The sequence below is a fragment of the Lynx canadensis genome, chromosome B3 (genome assembly GCF_007474595.2).
Source record: "Lynx canadensis isolate LIC74 chromosome B3, mLynCan4.pri.v2, whole genome shotgun sequence".
NCBI classification, from domain to species: Eukaryota; Metazoa; Chordata; class Mammalia; order Carnivora; family Felidae; genus Lynx; species Lynx canadensis.
The window spans coordinates 124,654,553-124,679,152 of NC_044308.2; the positions used below are offsets into that span (position 1 = coordinate 124,654,553).

Here is a 24,600-nt window from a genome sequence, read left to right on the forward strand (position 1 = left end):
TTTGGTTATGTCCTATCATGTTTCCATTTTCATCAGCTTCATACCTACATTGTTAACAGTCTTGTGCGTTTGGTTTTTTCTAGAGTTTCTTATTATCTTTTGGCCTTATATGGCCCTTATGTATCACATTATTAATATTTTTCTTTGACTTCTTACAGAATCACCTATTAAGAATCAACTCCATTCTTGTGGATTACATCCTTCTCAAAGGACACCTACTTCCTACTCTAATTTAGAGTGAATATTTCCTGGATTTGCTACATGGTTACCATTCTGGGGACTGCTTTCACCAAATCTCTGGATTAGTTTTATTATTTCTCATCACCTGTATCTTACTTTTTCTTGGTTACCATTTTACTTTACTTATGTGTTCTTAGGTAATTTACTCAGAAAGAAGTTACCCTAAAGGTAAATATTCTAAGTCTTTAAATCTCTGAAAATTTACTTGCACCTCTTTCTTGGCTTTGTGGTTCTTTGTACCACTGGACTTCCCACATCTCACTAGCTGTTCCTTCTCAAGCCACCTCTTTTGTGTATATGAGACTTCTAATACTGGAACTTTTTGGCACTAAGCCCTGTCCTTGATACTCTCCATAAAGCTGCTAGATATTACCCATTTTCAAATACCACTCCTGTATGCTCACCACTCTTAAATTTGTATCTCTAACAGAGACTTTTCCTTTAAGCTCCAGAGTAAACATCTAGCTGCATATATTACATCTGGATGTCTCACAAATATCTCACACCTAACATATCCAAGGCCAAACTCTTAACCTCTAGACCTGGCATATCCCTACCAGTCTTCTGTATCTCAGGAAGTGGAATTACCATCTACCCAGCTACTCAAATCAGACATCTGGGAGTCACCCTTGGTTTATTCTCTTTACCCCCCATATCCAATCTACTGCCATATCCTGTTTCTTCAGTCTCCAAAAACCTGTCTTAAACATATCTGTGTCCATCTCCTCCTTGCCAGAATCATGGTCAAGCAATCATCTCTCACATGCTAATGCAACAGTTTCCTAACTTGCCCTTCTCAAATCAATTTTCCACATGGCATCCAAAGTGAGTTCTGAGTTAAACTTTATTAATGCTTTCTAAAAGCTTGCTTTCCAGTACACTCATTATTCATATACCTTTTGCAATAAATATCAAAAAAAAATGAAAAATTAGTCATTAAATATCAATCTTTCTGAATCACAGAGAAACCTACATTTAACCTAGCAACCTCTTACCCAGTATTTTTATAAACGTAAATTAAGGATTTGTGGTACAAGTAAAGCAGAATTGGATCCGGATATCTTCCTCATCTATTCACAAGAAAGTTAAGTCACCAATTTCACAAGAAACTTGACTTCTAGTTTGGCTTAAATAAAGTTTCTCTGCCTCACACATGCCTCTGGATCACACAAACTATTACCAGATGGTACCAGCTCATGGATCAGAAGATCCCCAGTCTACCACTGCACATCCAAATGACCACTGAAACCAATTAACAAAATCAAACCTGCAATTTCTCCCGGGTCTTCCAACAGGACAAATTCCTGAAACTCATGTTCCTAGTGCTTAATTTGTACCCTTTCTTCAAATGCGTAAAAGCTACACAATAAAGCAATCCAAGAACAGACTATACTAGAATGTTGACACCACTTTGCTTATTTTATCAACTTGTCAAAAATAAATACCTAGTTTTAAGTTAACTAACAAATACTGGTTTAAAAGAATGACAATACAACTCCATAATACAGCTCAAAATTCAGGAACTTAATTTCCTTATTCATACCCGCTATATATGAAAATGATTTGAACCACAGGGTGCTGTAAGTGGTAAAGAGCAAACACTCTGGGGCCGTAATGCCTATACCTGAATCCTGACTCTACCACATACCCCATTTGAACGCCAACAAATGAGTTACTTCATCTGAGTTACTTCATCTCTCTACCCTTTTCCACATCCAAAAAATGGAAAAAATAATGATGATTACCTCATTAGGGTTGTTATAAGAATTAAATCTAAATCTGGCAAGAAGTAAGTGTTCCATAATATTAACTACTAACAGTAGTAATAGTAAGGTCTTTAATTCTTATTACGAAATTTCCTATGTTCCTCATTTAAAAGCAGGTAAGTTACACAGAGTACAGTTGATAATCACATATTTAACATTTATAGCTTTGACCCTTTTTGAGACAGCAACAAAAAACTGGTGTATGGAATGATTTTGTTAGATGGAATGGGAGTTAGCAAGTGAACTTGGTAAACAAACTTCAATTCAGCTTTGTTGTTCCCCCATCGCTGCTCTAGAGAAGAACTCTGGAGAGTCACTCTAGAGACTGACTCTAGAGAAGGATAAAGACTTTGGTTTCCTGTAAAAATATGGCCTCCAAATGAAAGCCAACTGTCACTGCTAATGATGAAAACGAAAAGACAGTGAGGAAATTTTAAATAAAGTGATACTTGCTGGGCACTACATAAAATTGACAAAACTGTACAGCTGGCAAATATAAACTACTCACTTTTGAAGATTTCAACTGAAAGCTAAAATACTGGATTCTACAGTGGCTCATGTTGACAAATTCCAAACTATGCTTTTTTTTTTTTTTTAGCTTCACTGTTGGTGATCTGGTCTCCATCTCTGTTTCTCTCTCTGTCTCTCTCCAACTATTTGCAAATCAACCTCTTTGCTAAGGTCTCACAATGTATCTCTCCATAATGGCAGTACTCCAGTGAAGTAAGTTAACATGTTTTTAAAAATATGAATTTAATTTGTCTAACACTGAGTCACAATACATTCTAAATTCAAAGGATTTTAAACTGTTCTATTAATAAATTTTAAAATACTGGTATAAAAACAGCACTGTTCTTGAATTCATATAAACATATCAATTACAGAACTTATTATGTTCTTCTAATAACTTATGCCTCCAACAAAAACCATATTCTGCTTTTACCGGCTTCTTCTGGCAAATTCCCGATTGAAATCATCTCCAAGCCGAACTTGTTCACTGCTGAGGTCTCGGAGGGACTGATGAAAAGCATGAAACTAGTAAAAGCAAAACATAGTTATCCATTTAGGATTCTGTTTAATTCTTCCATGAAGAAGAAGAGCTTACTTTTTGCTGTAATGCCCAAATTTCATGTTAATAAAACATAACAAAATAAATGTCTATTCTGAAACATTTTTCCAAAGAAAAGCAACTTTTAAAAAGTTGTAACATTAACCATCACATCCTCTATAGTACACTAATTCCAGTCCTTTTAGATACCCCCTGCCCCCTCAAAAAAGAGGTCGGTAAACTTTTCCTGTAAAGGGTACAATAGTAAATATTTCAGGCTTTCAGGATATATTAACTCTGTCAAAATTAGTCAACACTGTCATTTTAGCACAGAAGTAGCCATAAACAAAGGAGCATGGGTGGCGGTATTACAAAAGAACCCTATTCAACTGGACCACATGCCATCGTGTGCCAACCCATGCTGCAGAGAAACTCTTGCCCACATGCACCAGGAACCATGTACAAGAATGTTTGAAGCAGCACTGTTCATAATGAAAACGCTGAAAACAAACACAAAGTCCATTAAGAACGGAACATATATAAATTGTGATATGTTCTCCCAGTGGAGTATAACACAGCAATAAAAATGAAATGATCAAACGTAAGTACACATTAGTAAGGCTATAATGTCAAGAACATAACATCAATTGAAAAAAAGCAGAAGATATACAGTATTATTCTATTTATATAAAGTTTACACACAGGGAATACTAAACAAGATGTATGTATTATAATTTTTTTTTTTTTTTTTTTTTTTTTTTTTTAAGCAAGAGAATGGTTACTATAAAAGTCAGGATAGTTGATAGCCCTGGGGAAAGGGGAAGTGTAAAAGAGGCTTTAGGGGTATAATAATGCTTGGATTCTTGGCCTGGATGGTGGTTACATAGATTTTCATTTACATTATTGTACTTTTAATTGTAAATATGTATACCATATATGTATCTGCATACTATAATTTACAATTAAAAAATATTTAAGTTATAGAGATTTGCAAAAACAACAAATCAATCCATTTCAACAAATGTACATTGAGCAACTAATCAGTGCCAGCAACTGTGGTAGGAAATAAGGGGTTCAGAATTTAACATGGGATATAGACATGCAAACAAATGACAAATGATGTGCAGAGCATTACGGAAAACACACTGTCTGGGCGCCTGAGTGGCTCAGTTGGTTAAGCATCCAACTCTTGATTTCAACTCAGGTCAAGATCTCACAGTCTGTGAGTTTGAGCCTTGCATCAGGCTCTGCACCATCGGTGCTTGGGATTCTCTCTCTCCCCTGTCTCTCTCTCTGCCCCTACCCCACTTGCTCTCTCAAAATAAACAAACTTAATTTTTTTAATAAATAAGAAAGTACACTATCACATGGAGCTAAAGGTCATCTTAAGAGACTTAAAATAAGGAAGAACAATTAAAAAGGAGTGGAGGTAATACAGTGGATGAAGAGCAGACCATTCACTTAGGCTTTGCAATGATTTTCCAGTTTTGCAAACCAGAATCCTAGGACTCATCCTTGACCCCTCCTTTACAATCATTCTCCCCCTCCCCAAATGGTCATCTGATCTTCAAGACCTTTCATTTTACCCACCAAATAGCTTTTAAGTCTACCCTACCTTTTCTCCAACTCCATTTATCCTAATCCAAGTAACCACCATCTCACACCCACAACACAGCAATATCCTCTTAACTGGATTGCCCACACTGATTTCATTTTCTACACTAGAGGTGGAATGATCTTTTCAAAATAATTGTTATCCCCTTACAAAGACTATGCATAGTCTTGGTCCTTCATACTTCTTCAGCCACATGGCCTTTAAGTTGCCCTAGGTGTTAGCTTCCTTCCTATCAAGGTATCTGTTCTACCCAAAATGACTCACTCAACTTTCAGATTTCAGCTCAGCCTTTCTTCAAGAAGCCTTCCCTGTCTGGAGCAAGTCCCTCTACCACACACTCCCATAACCCTATGCTTACTGTTCAGCATGCATCTCAGCTCACAATTATGGATCCATCTGTGTACTTATTTAATATCTAGCCCCTCCCCTTAGATTACAAACTCCACAAAAACACAAGGTCTTTGCTTATCTCTATTCCCAAGCACAAGCACTGTCCCAGAACAATAGCACTAAATAAACAGAATGGAAAAGTAAATGAACAACGTTAGGATATTGTTCTCTGCTCTGGGCTTAATCATACAATACACGCTAGTAAGTTGCACCTACCAAAAAAAACCAAAACCCACACAGTAAAGGAAAAGTTTCTACAAGGGGACATCTCATGCACTTGGTTTTGTTATCTCTATCTTAATCTGTAACAAGCAAAAGCTACAGGTGAGTATCCTGACAAGCTCTGAGGCTGCAATCCTGAAACCACCAAAACAAAAACCTCAAAGTCAGCAACATCCTCTAGCTTTTGTCTAATTAATTTAGCTACACAAAGCAACAAGAAACATTTTTTTCAGCTCTTGTATGGAAGCTTAAAGAAGCAGAAAAAGATATATGCCCTTAGAATGAATACTTCCAAAATCTTTACTGAATACATGAAATACATGGAAAGAGTATGAAATTTCTTGCTTCTAATTAAGTAACTCTACCCATGATTCAACAATCAGAAAAATACCAATGAAAAAAATCAATAGGTTAACCACACAAGGACTAACTTGTTTACACTAAACCAAAATTAGCAAAATAGAAAGTAGCTGACTTAGCAGGGCTTACCGAAGAATGAGCCCCCTGAACAAGGAAATAAAACATTGTTCAAAACTAAACTCATTTTTAAATATTCTACAAAACATAATCCTCCAGAACAAAGTACAAAATAAATGATAATTAGTACACTGAAAATAAAATAGTTTACTTGGTTTAAAAAGAAAAAAAAAAAAAAAAGATAAAAGCAGATCACAGACTAGTACAAAGTACCTGGCCCATGTCGTCAGTCTCCCGAACAAATCGGACACCAGTTCTGGACCTAATTCGTTTACTCCCCTGCTGATCCCCATAGTCCTGGAGAGGTGAGGTAGGTGGAAAACGGTAGCTCTCTTTAGAGATGAAACAAAACGGAGAGAATAAAAACATGCAGGAGAAGAAACGTGTAAAATTTTGCTCAGAAAACATACGTCAGTCATGGATATATACACACACCCTAACCCAGACTATTTCCCAAGTATCTTGCTAAGGCCACAAAGTGGCACTCATCTTGTTCTTAAAGCAGATAAAATGAGCAACAGAAATAACACAGAAATATAAAATATCAAAAGTTCTAATTTGCTATACTTTTCAAAGAAGCAATATATTCTTTTAAAAATAATAAATTGGAAAATAAAAATAACTTATCTCTCTAAAACATAACTTAATACCAATAAAACAGAATTTTTCCAACAAAGTAATCTAAAATCTGAACATAGTTTAAAAATCAATAAAAACTACATGAAAAAGATTAGCTGGTTGTGTCCAATTTTTAATCCTTATTATCATGATCAATAGCATTATTAACAATGCAAGTTGCTAATATTCACTTCTATCTAAATCACCTCTCTTGACTGCATACTTTTCTATTCATATGTGATCTCAGTGCTGTAGGAAAGTATTAAGTAGGATTAACTACAGGCAAACCAAGTGTTATCAGCTTTAATCTAGCCATTGAAATCTAGCTGCACACCAAAGATAAAATTCACCTGTTTTTAACAAGTGTCATAGGATATTTCTTAATCAGACTTTCAAAAACTGTGAAGCTGGGACAAGACTTCTAATCGAGAAAGTATAACACACAGTAAATCCTATTTGTGTGTTGCTTTTGATTAGAAGCAGACAATTAAATCCAAGTTTTGTCAGGTAAAACCCTCTGTGGTCTACGGAGTTTGAGAACAAAAGTAATAGAGTAACAAAGTCTCACTGAACACACTTCAAATTAGGCACCATAAAATAACTGACAACTGCATCTTCTAAACATCATTTGTATGATTTTATGTATGGGTTCTATATCTCCAAAGATTAAATGCATTCAATATGTACTTCAGGAATATCTGTAAAACAAAACAAAACAAAACAAAACAAAGGGGGGGGGGGTTCAAAACATCTCTGAAGAGTTTACCTGTCACAGTGCCACCATCGAGGTCACTTGCACTCAGACTTGTAACAGAAATACTTCTCCCTCCTGAGTTTCTCAATAAACGCTGACTCCGCAATTGGCCTATTGATTGTTCCAAGCTTTCTTTTAACTAAATTAAAGAATATAGTGAAGGAAAATTTATTCTCTTTAAACAACTCCAAATACAAACAGACAAGAGATTTTTAAAGCTATTTCAGAAAAATCTGACTTTCCAAAGAGACTTTATATCCGAAAAAAATTTGAAGTAAGTTATGTTAGGAAATAGAAACATAGTAAACATAAATATTCTAGAGCCAATTCTAACATCTGGTTTTAAATAACATCTGTTGCTACCTATTCCATCTTTCTATTAGCAGAATGTGAAAGAGATGTCTCCAGATAAAATGTTTAATGTATGTGCCACCCATGCTTAGAAACATAAGAAGGCCAATGTGTCTGAAAGGAGAGTCTTCCTCGCTTGTAAACATTCCTTTAGAAGCCCCAGATCTGTAACAAACAGGAAACTGAGCAGCTCTTAGAGTGATTGCTTCTATTAAAATGATGTGCACTGTCCAATTGTGTATCAGAACATTTTTTTAAATTCTTGATTCAAAGACTTCAAATCCCAGAAAACTATGTGGTCAGATGTCAAATTGTTAATACATACTAGGGATTACAGTTGTCCAAATGCTCTCTTCAGATTATTGGGGAGTCAGCCAACAGGGGTTATAAGAAAACATCTTTTTGACCTAAAAGGCTGTATTAAATAAAAAGACACCAAATACAAAGAATAATGTCCAGAGCTGTACCCAGCTACAGACCTGAAAAGAGGTTTCAAATGAAACCCAAGGGAACAGAGATTAAAGCTGAAGAAAATCCACATACCCTGAATTGCTAGGAATTCAGAACCTGAAAATCTAGGCATCCTATCCAAGGATAAATAAAACATAATATTAATAATGAACTGATCCATAGAACAAGTCACCCATAACTCTTTAAAGAGAATGTCAAAAAAACTGATTGAGAGGAGAGGGTTTCCTAAATTCAGCCAGAATTAAAGAGAACATCACTTAAGAAGAAAACGAGTTGTCTCCTTGGGGAACTGTGCAGAAAAAAAGGTAGCCTCCATTGAAGGGAAAGCACAAGATGAAACACAAGAATATGAATCACAAATGAGCAAACCCTTTCATTTTTGGTTATCTGGCTTTAGCTCTGCTAGAAAACCAAGGTTAAAATTCTGGATTAAAAGAAATAAAATTTCAAGAATGTACCTCTAATGTTCTCATTTCGGGGGGTGGGGGGGAGGCTAATTTTCCACACCTCTGTCCCCTACTTCTCTAAATTGAGATCTACATACCCAAACCATCCTGCCTGTGCATTCACTAGCTATAGAACCCAGCCTATTAATCCAGAGAAATAAACAGATGAGGCCCAGGAAAACAAGGTCGACCTTGAGAGTAATTTATACATAAGTAACATTAAATCTAACATGTAAGTAGACCAAAGTATTTACACAGTGAACACAAAACAGTGTATCAATAACCTAGGGTAAGCTCCAAATAAAATAAAACCATGTTAAGAAGCTCACATCTAAACTATAACATGAAAAATGGACTGGAAATGTAAAATGACTTTAGATCACACAAGTTAGTGACAGAACCAGCTCTATTAACTTCTCTTGTTTATCTTTATTATTCACATCTTTCAAGTGAAGCCTGATGTCATTATCCTTTTAGAAGCAAAGTCAGCTGCTGTTTCTTATTACTGCTCTTTTTGTGAGTTGTCTGCCCTTTTAAGCTCTAGTTATTAAGATTTTCTGTCTGACTATGATTGTTAATGTCTTTACTGTGATATGACAATGTGAAGCTTTACTTGTAGTTATCCCATCTTTGACCCATAGAGATCATGGAACCTGTACCTCGGTATCTTCCCTGTTATAAATTCTCAGCCATCATCTCTTCAAATACTGTTTCTGCCCCTTTCTCTCCTCCCTCTCCTTCTGAAAATTGAGATATATTCAAGCTATCTTTTTACCAAATCCCATGTCATCGTTTTCTGAATTATTTGGTTCTTTCATTCATCCATTTTTCTTTTTGGATACGCTATGCTGGCCTATCTTCCAATTCAATTGTAAATGGGATCTATTCCTTGATTTCTCTTTCTGTTGTTTTATTATTGGTGTATAGGAATGCAGCTGATTTCTGTGCATTGATTTTATATACTGCGACTTTGCTGAATTCATGGATCAGTTCCAGCCATTTTTTGGTAAAAAACAGCTATTTAACCTATACTCAACAGGATTGGTTTCTATTTATTTGCTTATTTTAGTTATCTTTTTCAGTTTCTGTAATTTTCATTTGGTTCTTTTTTTGGGGTTTCCAATTCTTTGCCAAAATCCTCAATCTTGTCTTTTAATTTCTTGAACAGGTTAATCAGATTTTTTTTTTCTAATATTAGCATGTATGTTTCTATTGTCTGTTTTTTCCCTTGATTTTCAGTCACCTCTTGTATTTTCTTATGCCTGATTATCATGTCATAGACATTGTATATGAAAAATTGTGGAGATTATTTGAAACTCTAGATGATGACATCTTCCTTCAGAAGAGATTTGGTTTTTCTTCTAGGACAAAGTCAGGCTAGAATCACCAGGAAACCGAAGCCACCTTAATCTAGTTAGGAACCAAGATGACTGAAAACTGGGCTTCTGCTCCCACCAGGGCTGGTCTATTTTTCAGTTCATCTCTTCTCTCATTTTCACCTCATCATTTTTCCTACACTATCACTCTTTGGGGTCTCAAATGAAAGCTGGAAGATTCCTAAATGCTAGTTTTGGTCTCCCCGGCCTCTTCAGTCTATTGATAGCTTTCATCCTACCCTCTCTGCTTCTAAGCAATCTCTTTTGAAATCAGCTACTAACTTAAGAGAAGAGTCCCAGATGCAGGACTCCTTCTAGACTTCCATTTTTGCCAGAGCTTTACCAGACCTAGACTATAAAGTTCCCTGCAGCCTTGGTTGTTCTCTGCTAGATTCACAGTCACAGTATTATTTTTTACTTCATTTTTGGTATTATAGAAGAGACAGAGCAAGCACATGAGCAAGGCAGATGGGCAGAGGGGGAGGGAGGGAGAGAAGGAGAGAATCTTAAGCAGACTCCATGCTCAGCGCAGAGCCTGACATGGGGCTCAATCCCATGACCCTGGAATCATGACCTGAGCCGAGATCAAGAGTCGGATGCTCAACTAACTGAGCCACCCAGGCGCCCATCTCTTTTTTTTTTTTTTTTTTTTTTTTTTTTGCTTTTCTAACTGTTCCAAATAGGAGAGTTGATCCCAAATAATCTTATCTACTGATGCCAGAAGGAGAACTTGCCAGCATCCTTTTTATGTGGGCTTATTTGCTAACAAACCCTAAGCTGTAACTAAAAGCTGATGAATAAAATGAATTTATACACACATTCACACACACACTTCCTAGTAACAAAAACAAAAACAAAATAAAACCCCACCATGGAACCATATGGAAAATAGTACAGAATAAGACAAATGATACATTACCCTAAAATCTACAAGTAATAACAAATGTTGGAAATTTATAAAAGGTTAGACCAATTATTTGGCAACCTCATTTTAAAACTCTAAATGAAGATATCATAAGCCACTGAACAGATAAACAGGCTGATATATAAAAACCAAGAACTATAATGTAAATGGTAAAAGGTAAACATTTTTTAATTACTCCTACAAATATGGCAAAAACAGATCCTAAGATACAAAACTAAAAATGTAATAGAATTAAAATCTACATTTCAAGTAGGAGTAACACAAGAGATACTGCACAAAATTTAATCATGATGTATGAAGCCAATAACTCTTAAAACACAAAAACAAAGAGATAAAGAGATAATGATATTATGACAGTTGTTCCATATTCTTTAGGATTTTAACCCTTAACTAGATTCAAAAAGCAGGCCCAACTTGAAATTAAATGAAAAAACAAAACAAAGCAACAAAAAACAAAACAAAAAAAACACTAAACAAAGAAAAAAAATACTAATAAAACTCATTTAAGATTTACTATGATGGATGATGTCTTTTTGCTGAAACTAAGTAACGCTCCCCACAAGACTGTGGTACAGACTCCAATGGTACAGGTTCTAAGAGTTTAGCATCACTATCTCTATACGTACCAAGTGATGCCTCCATTTTCACCCAATTTCCCCTATCTGAAATACTATAAGCCCTGCATCCCAGAACATGTTATGGCGCATTTTTTTCACCTCAACTTGACATAAATGTATTACTTACATTTTAGGTCTATTCGCTTATCTCCTTTCATTTGATGTTAGAATAAAATAATTGAAGCATTACTACTACGTACTGGGATAAATACAAATGAAACTTGGTCACTGAAACTGAAGGGCAATTATAATGTAGTTTATCCAAATTGTCAAGACATGCCTTCAAACTCAGAAGTCAAGAGATCTCCCTCTAGGAAATGATGAAATAATTTGAGCATCAATAGAAATATGAACTACAATGGATTCAAACACTTCAAATATTCATAAATATGTGAGTTGCTAATCCTCAAAGAGAAAAAAAGTCCTTGGTCAATACTTTTGAGTAGGAAACCAACTCATTATTTTGGCAACTAGTAAATAAATGAAATTTTGTAAAACATAAGCTTTTAGATTACCATTAAAATAAAAATATCAAATTTTGAAATTCTCATAGAGCTCTGTAAGCTCTGTGAAGACTCTATTTGGAAAAACTCTAATCAGAGGGGCTCCTGGGTCGCTCACTCAGTTAAGCGTCCAACTCTAGATTTCAGCTCAGGTCATGATCTCATGGTCCTTGAGTTTGAGCCCCACATCGGGCTCCACGCTATCAATGAGGAGTCTGCTCAGGATTCTCTCTCTCTCCCCCTCTCTCTGTGCCTTTAAACTTTAAAAAGAAGAAGGAGGAGGAGGAGGAGGAGAACTCTAATTAGAGACAAAAATAGAAGGCAAGTTTAATGAACTGGAAAAGAGTGTGTAACTCAAAAGGACTAACTATATTGCAAACCAAGTCTATGAAAGGAGATCACCCAGGCAGCAATGGGTTCTCCAAATAAGAGGTGTGACTGGTTAAAAACAAAAGCAAACAAACAAACAAAAAACACATGATTCAGAAAGTCCAGAGGGAAGCCTAGCAGTGATTTCCTCAGCTATGCCGCTTCTGCTCCTATCCATATATTTCACACCATATCAGATAATAACTCTCACATACTTTCGTTAGAGGATACGTAAGACACTGTACGTAAAATAATTAGAATAATGCCTAGGAAGATTAGTTTGCTCAGTATAAGGTAGTTTTTGTTATGGCAGTTGTAGGCAATCTAGGGACCCTTGAGTAGCAGCAGCGTCAATATTCCCACTCTCAGTCATGTCTTTATAATTCCACATATAACTCCTCCATAATATGATTCAACTTTCACTCCCAGCATGATCACTTTCCATCTCATTGTTGCACTGTTAGCCAATCCCTTTATTATTTGTTGTTCTTGTAAAATGGCAAACTGGTTTATCATTAGAAGACAAGGAAGTAACACAACCGTGTGTTTTATTACCTACGACCAATCAGCAACAGACTTCAAAAGCAGTGATCTGCTATTTACATAGTAATATGTGAATTGAAGAACTAGAGGCAAAGTTTGAACTTTTTGCAGTTACTCACAGTTAATAAACTTTGTTAACTGAAATTCAAACTGTGCTGTTTAGGGACTGGTGTTATTTGAACAAACTGGGGTAATGGAACTCATGCACAGCCAAACCATGCAGCCAGAACTGCCCGTATTTGCTTTTCAGGGTGCTCAAACGGCTGCTCCATGCATCCAGTAGCGGTTTTAAAGCAGTATTCAGCAAAGAATATGTTAACTCTATCTACCGGGGACCAGCAACTCTGGTCCGCTTTCTTAGGTTAAAAATACTGACTTTCCAAAATTTGTAAGAGCAAATTTCTTGACCAGTCCCTAGGAAGGCAAAGTTTCCAAGCAATAGTAAACAGCTAGGAAGCTAGGCATCAAGTCCACCAACACTATCAGAAATACCTAAGAAATAAGCCATTCAATAAAATTAGGCTTCAATATGGGAAGATGAGATGTATCAACTTTTTTGGTAAATATATAGCAACAGTAACTGCTTCACTAATAGTGTATCTTACAAATTCACATTCTCTAAAAAACTAATTCTATCCTTGACTATGTTCACTGTGAGAGGGGGGAAAATAATCACACAAAAAATAGTCATTAGGAAATTCTTAAAAGATATTTACCATTATTCTAGAGACCATAATAGAAATACACAAGGGATAGTGATTATTCACACACAAATATACTAGCTACCAGTCATCAACTAATTACCTTCCACACTAATAAAAACACAACTGAAGGGGGGAAAAAAAAAGCCAGGAATAACCTTGGTAAAAGTTGTAAATGCTGCACTTTAAAGTAGGCCTTGAATTCTGGAAACTATGTAAAGATTCCATTCAGTTTCTTCAGGTACTTTTTTTACTCTAAGTTGTCTCTTATTTTCATACTAAGAAAATATGTCCCCTAACATAACATAGATTATACAGAAATGCATGCAAATTTGGCCAGGTATGGATAACTGCATTGACTTAGCTACATAGTTCAGCAGAAATTAGAAATATCTAAATATTCTGCTTAATGACTTAGTTTTATTTTCACCTAACAGTAAATACTCAGTAGTCAGCAAACATTCACACCATATATAGCACTGGTGACCACAGAAACAGTGTTGTAAGTTCAGATATGTCTATACTAATGACATCAAAAAATTAAAGTACTTCGATTCACACATGTTAGAGGTCAGCTTGGCAAAAATGCAGGCTAAAAGTAGAGGCAGAAAAGACGTCGTTTTAAAACTTCTGTCCAGGATAATGATGTCATCCATGGGCACTTTAAGTGCTTTTATGCCTGGCTTTCCTTCACTGACTATTTTTCTACACAATGCCAAAGTTTACCTGACAAGAGACTACAAAATACATTGGTTGTAGAATTAATCGTATCAGCTCTATTTTGGTTCCTCACAGTCTATTTGTCTTCTACTAGTAAAACAAGAAGGAAGAGGAGGAGGGGGAGGAGAAGAGTTTTAAAAAATTAAACAAGAGTGAAAATTTATGGTTTGCATATTTTTCCAGTCCCACCATCTGTTGCTCAAATGTATTTTTAAAATGGTTGCGGCTATCTTATTTTTTATTTACCAAAAGATCATTAGCTCCAGCTGCTTTGCTCCATATGCTGATTTATGGAAATATAAGCCCATAATAGTATTCCTGAAATTGAAAAACTCCCTTACAAAAATACATCATTTTTATTTATGTAACTATTTTATTTTTAAATGAAATCCCATATATTCAAAGCCCGTATACCACTACATTCTAATAATTTTGAAAGTATTCAAAAAATATTTGTATATAATATTTTGATGTTAATAAATGAGCACTCATGGAAGATGGAGTGTGCTCTTATTAGCATCTTAATGTATTATGAGTGGACAGACATACTCATGAACACAAGATGGACAAAAAGTAATCTTATGTATGTTGTCTAATTTAGCATATACTTTGAAGTCAAAATAATCAGACATACATATCCCTGTGAATGTTGCAGCACATTATGTTGTTTATACACAAATGAAACTGAGTCTGGGCCCAATAAATTCAAAAAAGGAAAATACTGAGTGCCTAGAATGTACCACGTACTACATTAAGAACACAGCAAACAAGGAGCGCCTGGGTGGCTCAGTCGGTTAAGCATCTGACTTCAGCTCAGGTCATGATCTCACAGCTCGTGAGTTACAGCCCCACATTGGGCTCTATGCTGACAGCTCAGAGCCTGGAACCTGCTTCAGAGTCTGTGTCTTCCTTGCTCTCTGCCCCTCCCTGACTTGCACACGCACACACTCGCTCTCTCTCTCAAAAATAAACATTAAAAAAAATGTTTAAAAAAAGAACACAGCAAATGCTTCAAGGTAGGGATTATCAGATGAATTAAAGAAACAACAGAAACATGAATGTTTAGCAAGTTTCTAAACAGTGTGACTGTGTGACCACTTCAATAAATGTTAGTTATAATGAGGGATATATAACTATGTTCATTTTTCAGTTGATGAAACTCAAGTTTAGAAAAGTTTAATAACTTGTCCAAAGTCAATGAAATGGTTTCTAGTGGAAAAATCAGGATTAAATTTCAAGTCTGACTCCAGAGTCTACATTTCTCCATTACCCTCAAAGCAAAATTCTGTAAAAATTATTCTCCTGTCCAGCAGTTTCATGAAGGACTTAGTAATATAATTTTAAATATACTCCAAGAACCTAATTCTTAAGATCCAAAATATATTTATAAAAAAGTCATAACAGAATTTGTTTGATTATAATTTCTTACCCATAGACTCTTACTACTTAACTTTAACGTTATTAAAAGACTGAACAAGTCTCACCTTCAGGACAATTACGAAAACTCAGCCAGAAAAAAAGGGCAGATACCATTAGCTTTGGGATATTACAAGTGGTTTGTGCCTGGCCCTCAACCATTACCATTATCATTCTGGGATGTCACTAAGTATATTGAGAAGTGAAACCCACTGAATAGAACAAAAAAACCTCCACTTTTTATTTAACATTCAAATTTCCAAAGTCCATATGCCCGATGGTAGCATCCTATTACTCTCAAAAGGAAATTTTAATCAGAGTACTTAATTAGAAGAGAAATTACATATGAATGCAAGTCTCCTAAGTTCTAATTTCATATTACTATATCTTCACCAATCTGATATTACGATATTTTCAACAATCTTTACTTTAAAATATGAACTTAAAAAGTCTGCTGATTTGAATCAAGACAATTGTATTTTTCTTTTATAACCAATATTAACTACTGGAGTCTCAGCTACAGTCCAAATTTCAACTGCAAAAGGTATTAACTTTTTATGTTGAATATTCTTTCTTGAGGGCATTCCATTTTTACAGTATTAACACAAAAACAGACCCCATTCTCTCATGAATAGGAATGCACAGTTTTAGAAATATTTTAAATACTAAGCTTATCAATTGCACTATTTAATACAGGAGTATAATATATTCCAAATCTTCACAGTAAGCTTTCAAATAAAACCTTCCCCACAGGTCCCCTTTTGCCCAAATGTTCCCAGACCTCCCAAGAAATTTACAGCATGAGAAATAATGCAAATTGACACTCCATAAAGTCAAGAAGTTCATTGGGCCCAAAGACCCTGAGACATACTATCAACTAAATACGGCTCATTTGGAATGGCTGCAAAAAAGACTAGTAAAAAAAAAAAATCAGTGGTTGTTATTTAGGAGGAAGGGAAAAATTGATGCTGATGTAGGCAAGTTGCAGAACCCACATATTGCCTAAGTGGCAGCTAGACCTGCCAACTTTGACAATCTGTCAATGCCGATTCTAGCTCAGTGCCAGATTTCTTTCCAATTCTATTTCTCTATTTGTCTCACCTAACTCTCATTCTGGACATTGTATCAGCTGTAACATTAATGACTTGTGTGACAGTGGGTTTCTGCTGTTCAGTCAGTTAAAATAATCTCTAAAATGTAGCTTAGCAACATAAAGTATTTAGCCCTTCAAACTTTGAATCCAAAATCCCAATCTTCAGAAATATGAACTCACAGCATCACAAAAATGTGAGCAACCATGACTCAGTGAGGTAAATGAATCCTGATGCTGAGCTTTGGGATAACAGCCTATCCATGGGTCTGTTGCTAACTAGCTGTGAGACCATGGGCAAGTTAGCCAGCATTCTGTGCCCGGTGTTTTTATCTTGCAAATGAGGATAATCAAAGTACCTACCTAACGGGATTATTGAGAGAACTAAATGAGTTAATATACAAAAAGTGTCTGGGATATACTAAGCATATGGAGAAATTCCCAAAAAGACCAAGAAAAGGAAGGTGCTGCTTCTCTAGAAGGTCCTACAGACCCATCGCTGATGCTTTAACACTGCTCAACTCCTCATAGAGAGACCTTCACATTTAAGGAGCAAAAAATAAAATATAGGATTGGAGGTTATAAAGATTCAAGGGAAAAAAGTGAAATGATGTATATATTTCAAGTAAACATCATCAAAAAAGTGACCGGACTCTTGACCCTTAGGCTTTACAAACCAACAGGAGTAATTCTCACAGTTCTCTTGTTGGAGAAGATCATCTCAGGAGGGAAACACTACATCAAATGTTTAGATTTCCTCTCATCTTCTGTAAATTATGTTCACAAAGTTAAAACCCAATAAAACAAATATTAAATACGCATAGATATACACAAACACATCACTTATCCATTTCATAAGGTGGAGCAACAGAATCATTTATAAAATCTAAGTTAATAAAAATTCTTGTCTTCCCTATAGCAAGCAAATTGGTCTCACTTTACAGAAAGTCTCTCGTATTTCAAAAAAGAAATGCTAATTTCAACAAGGCAATGCATATTTAGCATAGAGAAATTTTTAACAGTTAAATAGTGGATTAACTAAAAAAAAAAAAAAAAGTGTTTAAAAAAAGGGGGGTGGTGCCAGGGTGGCTCAGTTGGTTAAGCTCCAACTCTCAATTTCAGCTCAGGTTATGATCTGAGATCAAGCCCTACAGGGGTCTCTGAGCTGAGCACAGAGCCTCCTTGAGATTCTTTGTTTCCCTTTCCCTCTGCCCCTCCCTCACTCGCATGTGTTCTCTCTCCCTCTTGCTCTCGAGAGAAAGAGAGAAAGAAAGAAAGAAAGAAAGAAAGAAAGAAAGAAAGAAAGAAAGAAAGAAAGAAAGAAAGAAATCAGCAGGTTTTATAGCAAGAAGACTTATAGGAGTTGCAGCATAGCCTCCAAAAGAAAAACAAAATTACTCTCCAGGGTCCCTCCCTAAACAAAACACACATTGATTTACAATTGTACTACTAGGTATTTATCCAAAGGATACAGAAGTGCTGTTTCAAAGGGGCACATACACCCCAATGTTTATAGCAGCACTATCAACAATAGCCAAAGTATGAAAGAGCCCAAATGTCCATCAACAGATGAATGGATAAAGAAGACATGGTGTGTATATATGTATACACACAATGGAATATTACTTGGTGATCAAAAAGAATGAAATCTTGCCATTTGCAACAACATGGATGGAACTAAAGGGTATTATGCTAAATGAAATTAGAGAAAGACAAATATCATATGACTTCACTCATATGTGGAATTTAAGATACAAAACAGATGAACATAAGGGAAGGGAAGCAAAAATAAAATAAAAACAGGGATGGGGACAAACCATAAGATACTCTTAAGTACAGAAAACAAACAGGGTTGCTGGAGGGGTTGTGGGTGGGGGAATGGGCTAACTGGGCAAAGGGCTTTAAGGAGGACACTTGTTGGGATAGGCACTGGGTATTGTACGTAGGTGACGAATCACTGGAGTTACTCCTGAAATCATCATTGCACTGTATGTTAACTAACTCGGATGTAAATTAAAAAATAAATTAGAACTAAAGGGATCTTAATCAAAAACAAAAAGACAAAATAAAACAAAACAAAACAAAAACCCACCTCACTTTTAAGGTATGATCTATTCCATACCAGTAAATAAAACGATTTCATGCTAAGAAAGCAATTTGCATTGAGGAGCCCATCAGAATCACTTGTCATGGGAAATACTCTTTCCAAATTATACATATTCCCACAGATTATGGCAGATATTGCCCCAGGTAACTTACAGGTGGCAGGGTAAAAATCATCGCTCTCATGAGTAAGTATTAATAGAAGGCAATGAATGACAGACTCCTCTGTATGCTGCAGGGAAAAAACACCGAGAGCCAACTGTTTTAACAGACCAAGAATTTGGGGGAACTAAGGAAGAGAATGTAGACCGGACTAAGGAATGACCTAAAGCAAAATCAAAGACTCTTGCTCTCCTGTGTCTTAATTTTTATGAGTAGCTTTGCATTCTATGTACTTAATAACTCAGATGGAAATGGAATACTTGTTGAGTTTATTTACCTCCTGTGTATAAAACCACACCCCCAAAGTTCAGCATCATTCAGCTCTAGGCCTCCTACAGAGGCTTAATGCCATAGAGTACATTTTGTGTTTTAAATGTTTATCTATACAGAAGTTTATCTAACACATAATTTCATTTCTCAATTCCTCAATTCAAAGGGAATTTGCTACCATAATTATGCATCTAACATTCAACATGACAAAGTAGGTTTGTTCCTGCTACTACTTAATATTTTTTAAGTTTTCACTAATAAACTAAAAAGCAAAGAATTAACTATTATTAATAAGGTAGTTATGTGCATACATGCATAGAACATGCTTGGAAGGATATACAAGGAACTGTCAGATCGTTACCTCTTTGGAGTAGAACTGAGAGGAGCTAAGAAATAGTTTTATAATTTATTTAAACAATGAGCATGTATTACTTTAAAAGAAACCCTCCATAAAATTCTTAACTCCCATGAGGAGTATCCCCAGCCCAAATTTAGTGAGTCTCAATTTAATTAACATCCTGAATACTTCCTCCTTTGACTTAAAACTTTCAAATTCAATAGACTAATCTATATAAGCTGGTTGGCAATCCATCTGACAAGCTAACCTACTACAAAATAGTAAAGCAGTCTAAAAGCTAAAAGTTCACAGTGGTTCTCTCCTTTATCTCAGATCCCTACTTCTCAACAACTGCATTTCCAAAAAGGTGGGTAAGAAAAAACACAAACATATGTAAACATTCTCACATGTTCTATAGCACCCGCCTGTCCATTACTATATTCTCGATACTGTCCAAGCATCTGGTCTACTTGTCGCAGGTTCCGACTGGTGTCCTTAAAAAAGAAAATGGATTTTAATAATTGTTGCAAACAACGCTTTTCTCAATCTTAGTAGTATGTCAAACAACTAAATCAACCATTTGTGAAAGGTACAATTATATCATACCTAAGTTGGATATTAATATACAGTACTTCTTAAATATCAGATAAATCATATAAAAACCACTGAGAGAGAAACTCAAATCCATCCACAATTTACTTGTGTGAAATCTGAAGTACATAATTTAAATCCTTATCCAATGTTCCACAATAAGTCAGGAACAAAACCCTAATTTGAAAAGACTCCTCATTATTAATTTGTGCACCTCAACTAATTCACACCTCCTTCATAGAAAAGGAATCCTGAGAGAACAAACCTTTTAGATTGTGTATAAGAGAAGCAAATCATTAGGAACGATGTTATTTTAATTATTACTTCACTGTGGAACTTGATTAGAAGAAAAAGTATCCTTTAACCTTTAGCTATAAACAACAAATTTAGTTCTAATCTCAACAAAAATGGTTTCCACCCAAATGTGCTAGGTGTTACCTCAGAGATTAATGGAGGCATTTCTTTCAAAAAAAGATACACTTACTAATGTGTCTCCTCATTGGTTGGAAAGTACAAGGATTTATTTGTACTCCAAAAATCCAATGTTATGCTAGTTTATGTAAGTTTAAAAAGAGCCTTGTGAGTTTTAAATCAAATTATGGCCCCTCCACCAGAAATTAGCCTCTTTTCATTAAGAATACTAACCCAGGGGTGCCTGGGTGGCTTAGTCAATTAAGTGTCCAACTTCAGCTCAGGTCATGATCTTGTGGTTCACAAGTTTGAGCCCCGCATCGGGCTCTGGGCTGACAGCTCAGAGCCTGGAGCCTGCTTTGGATTCTGTGTCTCCCTCTCTCTCTCTCTGCCCCTCCCCTGCTCATGTTCTGTCTCTCTTTCTCTCAAAAACAAACGTTAAAAAAAAATTTTTTTTTTTAAAGAATACTAACCCAAAGCAATTAAAAACCAAAATCCATGCTTATCCAGGCAAAGCAAAAATAAGAGATTAAGGGGCTGGGGAAAAAAAAACAACTCTATTTCTGAGTTTTCTTCCCCCACCCCCCCTCACCCTCGGTATGGCTGTGTTGTTACCCTTCACCCACCTCTTTTCCCAAGCCCTTTCTACATAAAGGATATATACTGCCTCCACTCAAACTTCTAAAAGGTTGCCTTTCAAACTGCCAAAAGTTAGCCCCTAAATAAAAATGGCATCTCAATATTGTCCATCCATGAATAATCTGCCTAGTCAAAATATGAGCAATTACTCTCAAAGGCACATGACCACAAGAAGCTAAACTGTGGTACTTCCTGCTCGTTTCACTCCCACACATTTTATTTGGGCATACTGCCTCATCCCAAAATGCTTCCACAACCTATCACATATTTCAAATATCTTTACTGACTGTGCTAGGCACAATAAGACGTTCAAGTCCTAATCCTTGTGACTTGTGTATTTGTAACCTCCCATGGCAACAGAGATTTTGTAGATATGATATACAGCTCAAGTGAAGGACCAGAGATGGGAATATTATCCTGGATTATTGGGCGAACCCAATGTAATCACAAGCATCCTTAGGAGTAGAAGAGGGAAGCAGAAGAGTAGTCAGAGTGATGTGAAGTGAGGACTCAACCCACCCTTGCTGGCTTCGAAGATGAAGGAAGAGGATCCCAAAAAAATGTAGGCAGCCCCTGAAAGCTGGAAGAGGCAAAGGAATAGAGTCCCATGGGCTTCCAGGAAGGAATGCAGCCCTACCGAACCCTGATTTGGGTCCAATGAGACCAGTGTTGTATTTTGATGTGCAGAACTATAAGAAAATAACTTTGGTATTTTAATTATTAATTACAATTATAAATTATATATCATTATTTAATTATATAATTAGTTTGTGGTAATTTGCTATGGCAGCAAAAAACTAATACACTGACCAAAACTATTTCTCAGTTTAAACTACTGAAAATCTATTAAATGCAACCACTGCTAAACTAACCTGTAAAGTACTCGTTATAGTGTTGACCTTCTCGGTGACGCCTACTGTAGGACGACTTAGACTTTCCCTGTATGTTGACCTGGCAGACCATCGACTCAATCGGTCACGAGAGCGAAAGTGTTCTGAATCGCTGGAGGATTCTGCCATTGATGTACACAATCCTGAAAACAAACCCAGGTCAAGGTCAATCAAATAGTAAAGAGCATGGACATATGAGATTAAATTAACTACCTGCATCGTGATCTTAAGTATTTATTACATTAGTCCTTTGGCATATCACAATTTCTAAACACGTAGCCTGAAAATACAGGTCACTTCCCCACGCAATTCTCTCTCCTTCATTTTTTCCACTTCATGTGAACAATTCCTCAGATACGATTTTAGTCATGTTTACAACTGCAAATAATAATATTCTCTTAGTTTTGTGCAATGTTTCTAAATTTTAAAAGCACTCTCACATACAGTATCTCACGTAATCTTACAACATTGCAAGGTAGAAGGTGCTCGTAGATTGGCATCTCTACAATTGAAAAACCAAAAAGTTACTCTCTAAGCTAAGACTTAGTAGGTCTTAATAGGTCTCAATATTAGTCTGAAGTCCATTCTACAAAGTTGTAACAACATGTGTTATCTTTAAACAAAAATACAACAGTCACAAAATGACCTAAAATAAGGAAACCGCATTCAGTGTACAGTGAACACTCTCATGCACCTTCTTTTGTTACGATTTTATTTTTAAGAGATTTTATTATCTCTGAGAGATTTTAGAGATTTAAGAGATTTTATCATCTCTACACCCAGTGTTGGGCTCACACTCACAAGCGTGAAATCAGGAGTCGCATGCTCTACTGACTGAGCCAGCCTGGCACCCCTCATGAACCTTAATTTAAAATACGGAATTAAATGCTATTAACAGAGGTAAAAATTCCATAAAAACAAGTATGTGAGAAGAAGGCAACCTCAACATCTCCACCAAAAGAGAAAGCCAAACATCCTGAGTATAGTTTCATCAGCAGAAAATTCCCTAAATATGCTTTCTTCCCATCCTTACCCCAATTTTTGATTTAATGCAAAAGAAAATCATTTCATGCATGACAATCTCAAAAGTTTCAGAAAATCTTTTATGGAATTTAAAGAAAAAAAATATTGGGATAGAGAAGAATGAGAGAAAACTCACTGATCAAAAGTGGAAGTTTGTTGAATATCCCAATAATTTCATTTTTTGCTTAATGGAGGGTTAACAATCTTCAACATTGTTATAATCTTCCTAAAATCTATATGGCCATTTTTTCTGGTTTATTAAATGCAGTGTAATGAAACCTTTTGTTAATGATCTACAATATTCTAGACTTTCTGGATCTTTATTCTGAATGCACCTGGGAAGTATGTGTATAACAAGTGAAAACACTGAGGTATCCGAATTTAAAATAAAACATGAACTAAATTAAGTGTAGCTGTCACTTAATACAAAAGAAAAAGAAAGACCTCTCACTTACCCCTACTAGGGATTACATATTTTTTAATAAGAGAAAATCACACTTTCCAGCATGAATTTCACTGGTAAACACACACACACACAGTCTTCAGCTATTAATTTCAATTACTTTGAGCAATAAAAGATGTTCAAACTCCTGCATCTGATGGAACTCCTGTAGAGACATCAAGTTGTAAGATGAGATTGATCTGAGAATTCCGCGGGACTTTTGTTTATATAAAATATGAAACATTCAGCAACTAAGCACGTTAATTATACATAAGTGTCATAAATGCTGAACGAAGAAGCATTAAAGAATCCGTAATAAAAACAGAAATCAGATTACTTTCATTGTTGATAAAAACTGAGCACTCTCTTTAACTACTGACAACTCACAAGGTCAAACATGACCCTCAAAAGTAAGTGAGTGAGCCCCTACCCTAAGTGTCACAACACAAAAGGCAGCCGTGGTGGCAGAGATTCAACCTTATCAAAAGATGCCCATGTCTCATCAGCCAACACCATGACTCCCCAGACACAGAGTTGACGGAGGGAGGGAGAAACAAAAGAGAAAGGAGTGGCCACTAGTATTGGCAAGAGGGTCATGCCAGCCACATAATCAGAACCTACAGGGAATATATGGAGAGCCATTAAAATAATTCCCAAGATCCCTTAATATAGCTGACTAAAGAAGAAAACCACAAAACAGTGTCAATTACACACTTTATTCACCATTGAGACTGTATTATTTTATAATTAAAAACTTAATTTTTAAAAAAATATTGTATATCCTATTATCACTGGTGTTAATGAAAATTGACCAGGCCTCTGAAAATCTTCCCCCCAAACTGTACCCAGAGCATTAGATTTATTCCACACTGATAAAAGCATATTGAGAATGGTCACATAACTAAAGTGTATGCACGGCCATTAATTTAAAAACACACACACACAAAAAAAACTGTTCTACCTAATCTAAAATGTAAATTAAACAATGAGATGATTTTCCAGCCCATTAAAATTTTTTCTGTTAAATAATAATATCTATGGTTAGCCAGGTTGGTAGGGAAAAGAGCAGTCCTG

General features: G+C 35.7%; 1 protein-coding gene across 3 annotated transcripts in view; it reads right to left on the minus strand.

Moving 5' to 3' along the window:
• The window catches only part of CEP128 (centrosomal protein 128), a 382,829-nt gene that overhangs the window by 344,680 nt on the left and 13,549 nt on the right, over nt 1-24,600 (minus strand). For all 3 annotated transcript variants that reach the window (XM_032593431.1, XM_032593430.1, XM_030319713.1), the window contains 5 exons: nt 22,044-22,204; nt 19,938-20,024; nt 7,143-7,269; nt 5,972-6,090; nt 2,950-3,041 (listed from right to left, as the gene is read on the minus strand). In XM_032593431.1, coding sequence (XP_032449322.1) covers nt 2,950-3,041; nt 5,972-6,090; nt 7,143-7,269; nt 19,938-20,024; nt 22,044-22,190 — 572 coding nt within the window. In that variant the 5' untranslated portion in view covers nt 22,191-22,204. The remainder of the gene's footprint in view (nt 1-2,949; nt 3,042-5,971; nt 6,091-7,142; nt 7,270-19,937; nt 20,025-22,043; nt 22,205-24,600) is intronic.